At 28.2% G+C, this 13,404-nt stretch overlaps 2 protein-coding genes across 2 annotated transcripts; one reads left to right on the forward strand and one right to left on the reverse strand.

The window, feature by feature from the left end:
* Positions 1-2,465: 2,465 nt before the first annotated feature.
* Positions 2,466-6,109, reverse strand: LOC113553264 (ATP-dependent DNA helicase PIF1). Its single transcript, XM_026956494.1, has 7 exons — positions 5,780-6,109; positions 5,437-5,689; positions 4,133-4,401; positions 3,817-4,052; positions 3,422-3,744; positions 2,967-3,112; positions 2,466-2,896 (listed from the first exon to the last, which is right to left on the reverse strand). The coding sequence occupies exons 1-7, from the start codon at positions 6,107-6,109 to the stop codon at positions 2,675-2,677; spliced, it is 1,779 nt and encodes a 592-aa protein (XP_026812295.1). The 3' UTR covers positions 2,466-2,674.
* A 2,969-nt stretch (positions 6,110-9,078) lies between these two features.
* LOC113552201 (28S ribosomal protein S27, mitochondrial) lies at positions 9,079-10,675 on the forward strand. Its single transcript, XM_026954948.1, has 2 exons — positions 9,079-10,260; positions 10,321-10,675. The coding sequence occupies exons 1-2, from the start codon at positions 9,223-9,225 to the stop codon at positions 10,597-10,599; spliced, it is 1,317 nt and encodes a 438-aa protein (XP_026810749.1). The 5' UTR covers positions 9,079-9,222; the 3' UTR covers positions 10,600-10,675.
* The last annotated feature ends 2,729 nt before the right edge of the window (positions 10,676-13,404 follow it).

The raw sequence follows: 13,404 nt of genomic DNA on the forward strand, positions 1-13,404 counted from the left end.
TTTTATCGTTGATTATAAGTTACCGATAGTCATTTTAAAAAAAAAAATGTTTTAGAAAAAGTATCCATATAGGTCACAGTTGCAGTCAAAAGTTTGGCGATTTGTTCGGTTAAAATTGAAATATTTTATACAGACTAGTTAAGAAGTGGTGGAAGGGTGCCAAAAAAACTACCCCTTGGCGAAAAAATGCGTAATACGCCATTGGTTATGTGTATAGATAATGCTACATAAGCAATCGGAGACGTACACACACAATAATCAGTTGGTATATCAGGATAAATGATGACTGATATAGCACCCGAGTACCCGGCATTTATTATAAAATGTCTGCAGATTATACGAACGAGCAGCCAACATCAATGAAATCGGATTCACTGACTCACTGTTATTATTATTAATGAAGTCATCGACAATAATATTAATATTGCAACGTACGTAAAATCGTGGTTCTTATAGCTGAAGCCGTCGGATAGGACGTCAGCTATGCAGGATCGGGGGTACGAGAACGAGGAGGCACGGTGGCGATAACTCGCCAACTCACGTTCTCCGGCACCCCATGGTGTGACGAGTTTGCGAGTGTCGCGCGCTCGGTTGTAGACGCGATCGACCCACCTCTGCGTGGCGGCCAGTCGAACGGCACTCGCCTTTTACAATCGCGCGGCCCGACGACGGCGGCGACTGTACACGGTGGTTAGCGGTACCGGAGTGGACAACGGACAACGGTGCTGCCTCGACGACACCAATAGCAGTTATGGCAATCGTCACTAATTTACGAAAGCTCGAAAATTAATCGTCACGTAACAATGCGACCGACTGCTTGATGGACGCGAAACGTCATGGTTAACGGTAAAGTTAGAGCGAGACTGTACTGCATTACACGTACAAAGGTACGACGACAAGTCGACAAACGGCAGAATGGAACAGTCGGTGAAATAGCCGGACAACAATGATAAAAATATTAAAAACGTACTAAAGCATTTGATGTCGAGTAGGTTGCCATGAAGTGGTAGCACAATCGGACGCACATCAAAATAAAAACGCCCCGGTGTACGGCGTTTACGCGTCGCAAAACGGGCGGAGGTTGACAAACTCAATTGAGTATACGCTTAAAAATAATACGGCGACCGATAAAGCAGCCGATCTGCCGATCCGAATCGCAAATGGTATTTTGCGATCGTACAAAATATGTACGATATAATAAGTTTCATTACTATTTCCGAAAAAATTTGAATATCTTATTAGTTATTGACTATTAATAATTCAACCACTAATAAACCATCACTGTGATTGTCAAAAATTTGTATCAACAATTGTATTCAGAATTAAAATAATGGAATACAATTATAATTAAAGAGGGTGACTCTCAAACTCAAAACTCGCTCGTGCATGTTAAGTTGTTTAACAAATTGTATTCGTTTGATGTGTACGACTGTACGAGTATGATAGACTACACACGAATTGCGTTCGATTTTTTAAACGTTTAATTGAACTTAATTCAATATTTGTGGATGAAACTTTTAAAAGTAGCCAAAATTGTTTACAATTCAGACTTGAAAAGTAATCATTATGTAATTTATATATCCATTGGTGACTAATATTTTTTTTACTTCCTAGTAAACTTATGATAAAACATTTAGACATCTCAAATCTGAATTATTCCTAAAATTATCAATTCTTCACTTAAAAAGCAATGCACTCTTATATGCTACTTATTAATCATGTGGCTATCAGTTTAAATGGTTAGTTTGAATAAAGAATAGGTAGAATAAAAGGTTAGGTTTTCCATTCAAGTATTTACCAGTTTTTTAATTTTATATTATTTTTAATTTTAATTAATATATTAGACTTCTATAATTTAAACTTTTATATTTTCATTTTGCTTACTTCTAATTGTCAACAACGACAACAATCAATATTTATAACCTACCGATAGTCATAATTTTCTATTGACAGCCCTAAGTGTTTAAAATGGAAGGAAAATAATGTTTTTACATTGAGACGCAACTCATGTAGTCATTAAATATGTTTGGGACGAAATTTGTATGGTTGTTAAATATCACCAGTACACAATTCTTGTGGAAAAGGAATATTTTCTAGAGCACAATAATTACTCTACAGCTTGCATAAATTAAATTATAAATTACAATAAATAATATTATGTAATACATTTATTTATTCAAAGCATATTAAATTACAAATTAGTTTTATTTTATAAAATAACACGTAAAACATTAGTATTCATTTTATTCAATCACATTTTTTTTTTTTATATTGTAGCATTAAATTAAATCAACTACAATAATAAGTATATATAATTTTTAAGACAAACTAAATATTAATGATATATTTATAGTATAATTAATAATTGATGTATTCTTATATAATTATTAGAAAATAACATAAAACCAAAATCAAAAATCCATTTTACTTGTAGGTATAACAAACATATATAAATCTAAAAAAATTAATTGCATAAATTACGTAGTTAAATATATAAATACATTTTCAAAAAGAAAAAAATGTTTGAGATCAAATTAGCTAAACATCATTAAATATAATTCTATTACTTCAGGTTATTAAAATATTAACAGATATACAGTTTAGCTATAACAGTCATATTGATATCTTTGACCATTTTAAATTACAATATAATTGAATGATACATTTTAATTTTTCATATATTTTTTTTACCTAAAGTATACATTTTATCAGATTGAATAATTCTATCTAATTTATTATAAAACGCTATCACATCAGGATTTGCCCAAACATGTTTCTTATCAAAATCCAAAATTCTTAAAGATAACAAACTTTTAGCTCTAGATAATGCAACATAAGCTTGTCCTGCTTCAAATACTCGCCCTAAAGATATTTCAACACAATCCAGTGTTAAACCCTAAAAAAAAAATAATTATATATTATAATCATTTATATTTAAGTTATAACTAATTATATTAAATAATAACCTGTGACTTATGAATAGAAAATGCCCAAGCTAGTTTCAAAGGTACCTGTTGTCTTGAAATAAATTGTCCAGTGGGAGTTTTAACAATCCACTTTTCAGGTTTAATAGTTACTGTATTACCACATTTGAATTGGACACAAGGAGAACCTAAAATGTTATTATGTTAAATATTAATATTTTTTTGAATTTTGTATCTTATTGCCATAACAAAAATAATATATAACAGGGGCTGGGTCAGTTACACAACAATTAATACTAAACATCTGAGTTTATTACTCAAGTACTTGTGTTGCTCTGTACACAGAGAAATATTTTAAAAACCTAATATTAAGCTTATAATAAAATATTCTAGATTATAATATTAAATAATGTCTTTCTGTAATATAATTATGCATATTATTATATAAACTAAAATACTATACAAATATAGTAATAATTAATAGACTTTCAACTAACCATTTTTATCAAAATCTTTGACCACTCCTCTAGCACCATTTACTAGCCCTGATGATACACTTATATTTTTTAATAACATGACTTGAGCACCAGACTTGAGAACAAATGATTTTGCTACAGGAGTATGATCATCTAATGTTTTAGTTGGGCCACTATCAAAAGCTTCAAATTTATATACTTTGCCTGGTAAATCAAATATTTTTTTTTGATTTATCATCTGAGCATCAGCTGTTCGACAACAAAGACGTGTAGGTACAATTCCATTTTGTTCTAATAAATTAGATGCTGTGGCTTTTAATTTTATTGCTGTAACTGGATCTATGCTGAAAATGTCCAGTTATTAAATTTATCAACTTATCTGTTTATTTAGCATTTCAAGATATTATTTTACTTACTTTCCTAAGCGTAGTTCATTTAATATTTTTATAAATTCATTATCTGACTGTCTATGAACAAACTTTAAGTTGAAACAACGAAAACGACACTCTGCCCAAGTTTTAGTTTGAAAACAGAATCTAGATTTTCCTTGTTTAACAGGAGGTAATTGCAAAAAATCGCCACATAAAACTAATTTTATACCACCAAATGGCTCATCTCGTTTACGTACAGCTTTTGCTATTTTGTCAAGTTTCTAAAAAAATATTAAAAATTGTTTATAAAATTAATTGAAATTACAATTTAAAATGTAATGAAAAATAATGTAATAATCACTTCAAAATATTCCCCATCTACCATTGATATTTCATCAATAATAAGTATTTTACATTTACGCCAAACTTGTGCAGTAGAAGATTTAGAAGCCATTTCAATACCTCGTTCAATAGTGCATTCACCATTACCAATACCAGCGAAGGAATGTAACGTAACCCCTCCAATAAGACAAGCTGATGCACCAGTACTAGCAGTTACCATTGTTACATCAGGTGGTAAAGTATTCACAATGTAACGTAGTAAAAAAGATTTGCCTGTTCCTGCACTACCTGAAAATATAAAGCAAATTTGAATCCTGGTTTTTTATTTTTAAATAGAATCAAAGATTTAAAAATAATTTTTATAATATACTAAAACATTTTATAAACTATAAATATAAATAAATAATGACTTATTTCTAAACTATGAGAATATGTTAAATTTTTTAGAACTTGAATTTATTTATTTTTTACTGCATGCTTATCGTATAAAGTTTTTTAGTTTTTAAAAACCTAATCTATATATTTTTTAATATAATAATAAAAAAATTTGGCTTTAAAAATAATTATATTTACAGTAGAACTCGTTAGGTTAACCTCTCGCTTAAAATGATTTTCCGGCTAATAAACTCATTTTTACGAGTCCCTTGATTTTGACAACATTTAACATGTAATTAACACTGGATAATACGCTCTATGTTCCCGGATAAGATGCTTGTCTTGTCAATGATGTTAATATAAAAATACATTGTATATACATATATGTACATTGTACAAAATTTAAAGAAATACTTCACTAATAATAACAATAACAAATAATGTGTACAGTGTACTTGTACTGGTTATCAGACGATAACTATCGTCGATAACATCATCTTAATAAAATTGAAAACTTCTTGTATTTAAAAAACATCAAAAATGTGAAACAAAGAAAGAAAGATGATTTTTTTAAATAGATAATATAAAATAATATATGTAATATAATTGTAATATTTTAATTTAATATTTATATTTTTATATGTAATAATTCACTCTGCAAAGTAAAAAATATAATTTGTATGTATATAACATGGATGTATTGTAAAATATAATAAAATATGTTTGTACCCACATAAAACAATTTTCCTCTTGGGACGCTATTTTTAACAGGTCCCTTGGAGAGCGTCTTAAACGTGTTCTACTGTGTGTAGGTAAGATTATTGGAAAGAAGAAATCTGTGCCATTTAAACTAGGTAATTTTCTTAGGTATTATTTGTTCCCAGTATGTAGTTTAATATTTGATTAATACTTGAATTTTAATGTATACAATTATAATACACTACTTACCAGTAAAAAATATATTATTATTGGTATTAACAGCTTCAACTACCTCTTGCTGTTCATCAGTTAGTTTGTCTTTTAAATTAACTAAATAACTTTTTTTGACATTGTGGTTTATCAATTCATCGTTCAATTTTTTTTTTTTCATACTAGGACCATTTAGTTTATGATCAATACGTCCAATATCCTTCACATTAATGGGACTGATTTCTTCAGTGGAGCTACTTTTAATAGCTAAAAGTCGTTCCCTAATTTTTACCTACAATCACAAATAGCGATAAATAAAATACACTGTACTTACTACTTTCATAACAGTCCACTGATAATACTATATTATATTATGATATACCTGAGGCGATTCTTTACGTCCTGTCACTTTGACAAAAAGGGTCTTTAGAAATTCGGCTAGTTGTGCAACAGGAGCATTTGAAATCATCATCATAACTTTATCAGTTTTAAAATGGATTGTTGCTTTGCCATCACTAGCAAAACGTTTGTGTACTGCAATGTCTTTCAATGCTAAACGGTGAACAACGCCTTTGTCAGCAGATACATCAATGAAAATATCTCGAAAATCGTTGCGAGTCAATACCAGTTTTGTTGTCAATGATTTGAAACGTTTCAATACAACACCTTGGGCGTTTGACCATTCTACAGAACAGGAACATTGTAAACTCATTACTCAACTAGATGTTAATTCGTGTACAAAGAAAATAACTTATTAGACTACAAAATATAATATTAAAAGTTTTAATGAATTTCTTATAAAGTTATAACTTGAAATTTGAAAACAGACAATGATCAATGAGTACTGAATATTGTGAATAATGAAAAAAAAAACGTTAAATCAAATACTAGAGATCATCAGCTATAGTATTTGGTTAAATGTTAAACCGTTATTATAGATAGCGCTGTAAAGCCGCAACACAAAATAATGATAAATGATAAATTTAATTTTATGATAACTGTACTCTATAGTCTATGATTATAAGTATTGATAAATAATAATTTAAAATGTTGAAATCACGGATCAATGCCCGGTGTCGATTGACGATTAGACACACTAAATACTATTAACTAATAACTAAATAGATCTGATCCAAATATCCAATATCGGCAATACCCTATGGTTAGCTTATGATTTATTGATTTTACATTTTTTATTTTTTCTAAGCCTAACCTTCTTACCTTCAGGCACGGTTACAAAAAAATATATACATCATTGTAAAATTAATACATTCATCGTTTTGCTCCATGAGCGTAGTTAAGATTTCGATCAGTGGAGGGGCAATTAAAACTCAATTTTTCTACTTAAAGTATTTATTTATATTATTATTTTTAATTTATAACTGTGACAATCGTCTAGTCTTCGCAAAATCTGCTTATAATTTTCTGTTGCAGTGCAACTTTTCCTTTTTTTTATCTAGCTGATTTCTATGCACACCAAGTATGCAGAGATAAGAGCGCCCGCAGGGGAGCTAAAGGAGCCATTGCTCGGGGTGGGATTTTATATGTATATTTGTCATTGTCACGTATAATTTGTATTTAATGATTAATAATATTTAAATGCACAAAGTTTTATTAAAGATTAGGATATTGAAAAAGTCTAGTATATAAAGATGTTACAATCTTCTATACACATATAGCCATATAGAAGACCGCTCCTATGGCCTATTCACTCATCATCGTCTAGACCGAACCGCTGGGTTTAGAGACTTGAAATTTTGTATAGAGGTTCCTTAAGCAATGTATAGATATATGCATTTGTTTTATTGTTTATAATTTCATTTAAGCGGTTGCTAGGCTACTAAAAATAGGTCTAATTATTTTAGATATGTTTTTTTATATATTTTTAGTATCCTAGCAACCGCTTAGAAGAAATGACAAACAATTATTAAACAATTAAAAAATACATATAACTATAGCTATATAAAAAAACCCTTTTACCCCCTTAGAGGTCGAATTTTGAAAATCCTTTTTTAGTGCGCCCCTACATTGCTTAAGGAACCTCTGTACAAAATTTCAAGTCTAGACCCAGCGGTTCGGTTAGGGCGATGATAAGTGAATAGGGACGGTCTCCTATATGTATATAGATAAGTAAATTTTAACGGACGTAGCCCATTCGGCTCCCGTCAAAAAAGGTTTTACGAACAGGTAATTACTCAAACAGCTCCGGTTTTTTACAACAAATTCTTTCCCATTTCATACAGACTTAGGACTGTCTCAAAAGAAGTGTGATTATAAATGTATTGGTGATGAATACCAAGTAAATTATAAAAAAAATGTATAAAAATGATATAAAAAAACATATTATATTATTGCGTTATTGTGAATTAAATTAAGAATAAGTTAAAAAAATGTAAAACTTGTGTACCTATATATAAAAATATTAAAAAAATTTTTAATTTAAATTATTGGTAAATTTTTTTGGCACAATTTTTTTGATAAACTCAATGCGTGTTATTTTGTTATATGAAAACTCGCCAATTATTTGCACAATGACCTCCTGTTTTTTTTTTCATAAAATTTGTTTACTTATACCATAGACTTAGAAAAGCTCAAATTAGTATACCGGTATTACCGTTAGCAGTTTGGGAATTTACCTATTTGTAAATTTTTTTCGATGGAAGCCGTTTAGAAATTTACTTGTTCGTAAAACCTTTTTCGACGGGAGCCGTTTTGGAATAAGCAAACAATGGACGGGAGCCGTTTGGGATGCGCCGATCTTAACTTGCCCCAGGTGAGCTTTTATCCTGCGGACGCGCTCGAGCAGAGACCTAAAATTTACATTGTATATAATTAATATAATTTGCAATAATATGAAAAAACTATTTTAATTTACGATTCAGACGATTTTCCGTCATCATTGAACTATAGAATGACAAAAACAATCAAAATTATTCAATAAATTGATTTCATATCAGTGGAGCACACTTAAATATAAATAGGGGTTGCACATTCAATGGAAAATATACCACCCACTCATCAAATGGCTTTCAAATACTAAAAATAAGTGGAAATTAGTACAATAATGCTTTTTCTAATATGCTGATATTATTGGCAAATGTATTAATCACAATGTCGGTGTCAACTTGAGTATCATTTTTACACGAAAGTACCATTACATTTTTAAGCCAAAATATTCAGGAGTAGCAGCTGCTAGTCTGTTACCCTAGAACCCTCTAGTATGCGCCACTGTTTCACATGTTTATGTTATAAAATAATTAAATAATAAAGAAATTAGAAATATGTATTCAATAGGTATTTGCTGAATAAATTTCTCAGGTCAAATATTTTAATATGGTAAAATATTAAAATGTAAATAACTTAACTAATTATCAATGAGTTAATTTTGAAAATCAAAGTAGGCTAATCAATTATCGTATCGTTGTGAATTGGGCCATTTTTGTCTTTAAATTAATATTAAAATGTCTATAGGCAAAACGAATTATGTTCTGCTATCTAGCAGATCATTTTTATGATTCTACATTTATCATGCATAATAAATTCAGTCGATACACGTGATATCTGATGTTATCATTATATGATAATAGGCTGCTTGTAATGGAATTGATAACAAATTGGCATGTTTTTTTAGTTTTTAGTGTTTTTACCGAAGAGCAAATATTTTTGCATTACTATCAACTATGAACTAATAAGTAATAAGTAATAATTAATATTTTTTGAAACTAATTTGTTACCTTGAACGTTTTTTTCTTTCTAAATAAATATTAATCATGTTTTTATGGTAAAAATAAAAAACATAAAACACGTTGGTCAAAGTCACTGACAATGCTTGCTTTGAAGAAATCTCTGGCCACGTTAGCTGGCTGCCGACTGCGTTGGACTAGGTCGTTTCTGACTGAAGCATACAGGTGCGATGATGTGTGGCAAGAACGGCTGGGCTGTTCGTTGTTGAAAAAAGTCGAACCCGATGTGCTCTACCACAAGTTGTCTACCGCACTGGAACACGGTTCTAAGCAAATTAGTGCCGTGGATCTAGACGTGTTTGCCAACTCGTTGACGGATAGTACATACTTGGAGGAGTTGGAAGAACTTACTCATAAGTTTCGTTTGTCAGCACAGACTGGCACTATGCTCCCATCAACACATCATGCTGTTGTGCGATTGCTTGTAGCATCTAATAGTGTTAACGACCTTATCAGGATATTGAAGGATCGGTTAAATTACGGAATTTTCCCTGACTACTATCTCTGTAACTTTCTAATGGACCGTTTCATTAAAGACAATGATATTCGAAATGCTGCAGTGGTTATTTCCAACCAAATGTTACAAGAAGAATTAGACAATGATATTACCAAAGCTATGGGGTTATATTCCTGTTTAAAATATATCACTAATCCAATTGAATGGGAAGAAGCAAAAATAGAAACAAAAGAAACAAATAATGATGATGACGATGAAGAAGACAGAAGAGTTCGTGTAGACTTTTTAAGAAATCCTTATTTTGATGATCATTTTGATTTGGCAGACGGTGATCACTTAGTTGGAAAAACTATGTTGGCAATCAGCAGTAAAATTGATAATGCTATATTGGGCAACAGTTTTAAGACTCTTGGATTAGCTTATTATAACCGATGGAATGATTTAAGTAATCAACTAGAAAAACTTAATGGTTCTATTTACCTAGAAACAGTAGATTTGGCAATTACTGCAATAGATAGACGTGCACCTGAAAATGCTGAGAAGCTAAAAGATGCACTTAAAAGATTGCAAATCGAAAACAAAAGTTTGACTGAAGAAACAAAAAAATTTGTAAATGAGGCAGTAACTAAAAATGAAGAAACAGAAATACAAAATCAAAAAATGGTATGTAAAAGTAAAACAAACTTAAAATATTATTTACAGTATATAATAATTTGATTTTAGATATACAAAAAATGGGAATCCTTCAGACGAGAAGAGCTGTCTAGGTACCTTGATCATTTAAATAAGTTGAAACGTTTACAGAAGGTCCAACAAGCCAAACTGGATCTCAAAGAAAAAGAACAGTTATTATTCTTCTTTGATAATGAACATAAACATGACCTTGTTAAAGAAGAAAAATTGAAACGAATGAAAAAGACAGTTATTAAAGACAAAAACCTTAAAGATGATTTAACATATATACCACCAGAAATCAGAAAACCTGGTTTTAAACGAGATTAAACCAAATTATAAGTTAAGTTAAATATTACATGGTATATAGTAATAAATAATTAATAAATAATTGCATTTAAATTTACTCATTATTTTATTATTTTGTTAATATCTTCTCTTGGAACTTAAGAATTATAATAGTTTATTTGATTATTTTTAACTCGATGAAATTTATTCACTAGTAGTGTAACAAGGTTGCGGAACCTGATAGATATAGATAATTTAATGAGGGTTTTCAATATTCTTTGAGTTCTAATTTTAATTGTAGTGTAGGTGTATAGCTCTAGAGAAGATAGTTCAAATAATAAGTTTCAGTTGATGTATTTTATAAGTATATTATCTCAATTATATATTAAATGCAGTATTATGAAAGACCTACTCATATTATAGAATATTGAAATATATTAGTGTGTAGGTGGCTATTAGCCCAGAACTATTGAAGTTTGTCAGTTTGTGTGTTTCTTATGTAATCTAAACATAAGTATATTATATACAAATATGTGTAATGTGTATGCAGATAACTATAACGTCTATAACATTTCTAATAAACATTACTTATTATCTGCATATTTTAATAATTTTTAATGGTTTCTAACATCCATAATCTGCTAGTTGCTACAGTAATTTTTAACTTAATTTTTACCTTTTAAAACATCAGTTGACTAATAAATTTAATTTTGAACAATTGTCATTAAATGTTGTGTTACTTACTAATTAAGATTTATTACACAAAGCTTTAATGTATCTTCTAAAATTAAGTGATATTTTGAATTTATTTTACAGATTTACATGGTTAAAAAATACATCACTAATTTTTTATTGTATTAATACATACAAAATGCAATTATAGATGTATAATAAAGAAAAAAAAATTTTTTTTATATAAATTAAATAAAATTTACAATATTACAGAAATCTCCATTATTGGGGGAAGTAATACTAAAGTACTCTCCTTTATATTGTGGTTCAAATACAGGAAAAAATAATATATTTTATTGTACACAATTAATCAATTTATAATAATTGGGCTGAAAAAATACATAACTCAGTTAAACACGTATAAAAATTGCAATGGATATTATATAATTTTAAATAGTATTTTTGAATTTTGATAGAGTAAGTTTTATTAAATATTTTTTTTTCAATTTAGAAAATTGATAAATTTATTAAATATTTACAAATATTTTTTTTTTCAATGTAATCTTAACTATATTCAACTTGATATACTCAAAAATTGAAATAACATATATGCATTTTATTATTAGATGGTTGTAGACAAATACTACATAATTAAACACATAATTAGTTTTCATATTATTTTAATTCTAGATATATTTATAATATTTTTGTTTCAATTTCGCTTATAAATAATAAATGACCAAATTTAAATTTTAAATTTTTCAATTGGACAAAAATAAATATTTATACATTTGTTATTTTTATTATTAATGAAGATAATGGTATATTATTACATATCTTTTTATAGATACAAATATATACTTTTTTTTTTATTATTTAATAAAATTTGGTAATCGAGAAAACACGTAAATACCCAAATTAATATTTAAGTAATATGAATGAATATTTCTATAGTTTGTGTTAGGTAATCAGAAAATAATAGAATTTGAATGTATTCGTTATTGAAGGAAAAAATAGGGGTGAGCACTATTAGTGAATTACCCTGCATGGCTGTATAATAATGTAGTAAGTAACATCAGTATTATACTGTCCATAATCAACAACCATTGTACATACTATATAGGACATATAGTCATTACTCATTACTAATTATTTATTAATAAAAAAAAGACATGAACTTTTTTTATTATAGTGCAATTTGAAGTAAGAACCAAATGAACCAATAAATTATATAATTTATAAAATATAATTCAAATTGTGTTATTATATATTTAGGAAAATGTTAATGATTTAGTCACAGATATCTATACTTAAAAGTTAATACATATTTTTGTATAATCTATGCTACAAATTTTGTCTGCTACTATATTGCTTGAGGAGCAAAATTATTATTTAAATATATGAATAATGTAATACCTACTAGGTAGTTAATCTTAATAATACTATTTTTTTTAAAATTGTATTTATTAAATCAAATAAATATACCTACTGACTTATTATCTAGCTATTCTAGCTAAGCGAATTTTTAATTTAATATTATTCTTTAATCTTATTTGCAGTTTTGCTTTGATTTATGGTTTATAATTATTTATTGTTTTGGTTAATACAATTTAATATATTTTTTTATGTAACTCGATGACTCATCGATTATTTAATGATTTATAAAAGTGTGACGGACGTTTACATATATTATTATAAATTTATATAGTACTACTACATAGGAATTAGGGATCTGTAATATTAAAAGTTTATTGTCTCTCTCAGGCCACAGTTTCAGTTAAAAAAAAGCTAATTAGTTGGTGGTGTGTTAGTGTGCACTAAATAAATAAATTATATACACTAAATAATTATAGGCTTTAGGTATATAACAAATATAATTAAGACTAGGAATTTCCCCCTTCCTTAATCCCTAACATATCATAATTTATTCACATCCAACTTTTAATAATTTATAGTCATAACTTATAACCATAGACATTATACTATAATATATACATATATATTTATATAGGTGTTCCATACCTTTTCTTGGCTTTTTCATAATATAGCCTCATAAATATTCGAACTTATTAGTCTATTGACTAGTAATATTTTACTTAATTATGGCCTATGACAACAGACTGCATATTTTATTTTTAAGAGAGAAATAAATAAAACATTACGACTAATATATTA

The sequence above is a fragment of the Rhopalosiphum maidis genome, chromosome 2, assembly GCF_003676215.2.
Source record: "Rhopalosiphum maidis isolate BTI-1 chromosome 2, ASM367621v3, whole genome shotgun sequence".
Lineage (NCBI taxonomy): Eukaryota > Metazoa > Arthropoda > Insecta > Hemiptera > Aphididae > Rhopalosiphum > Rhopalosiphum maidis.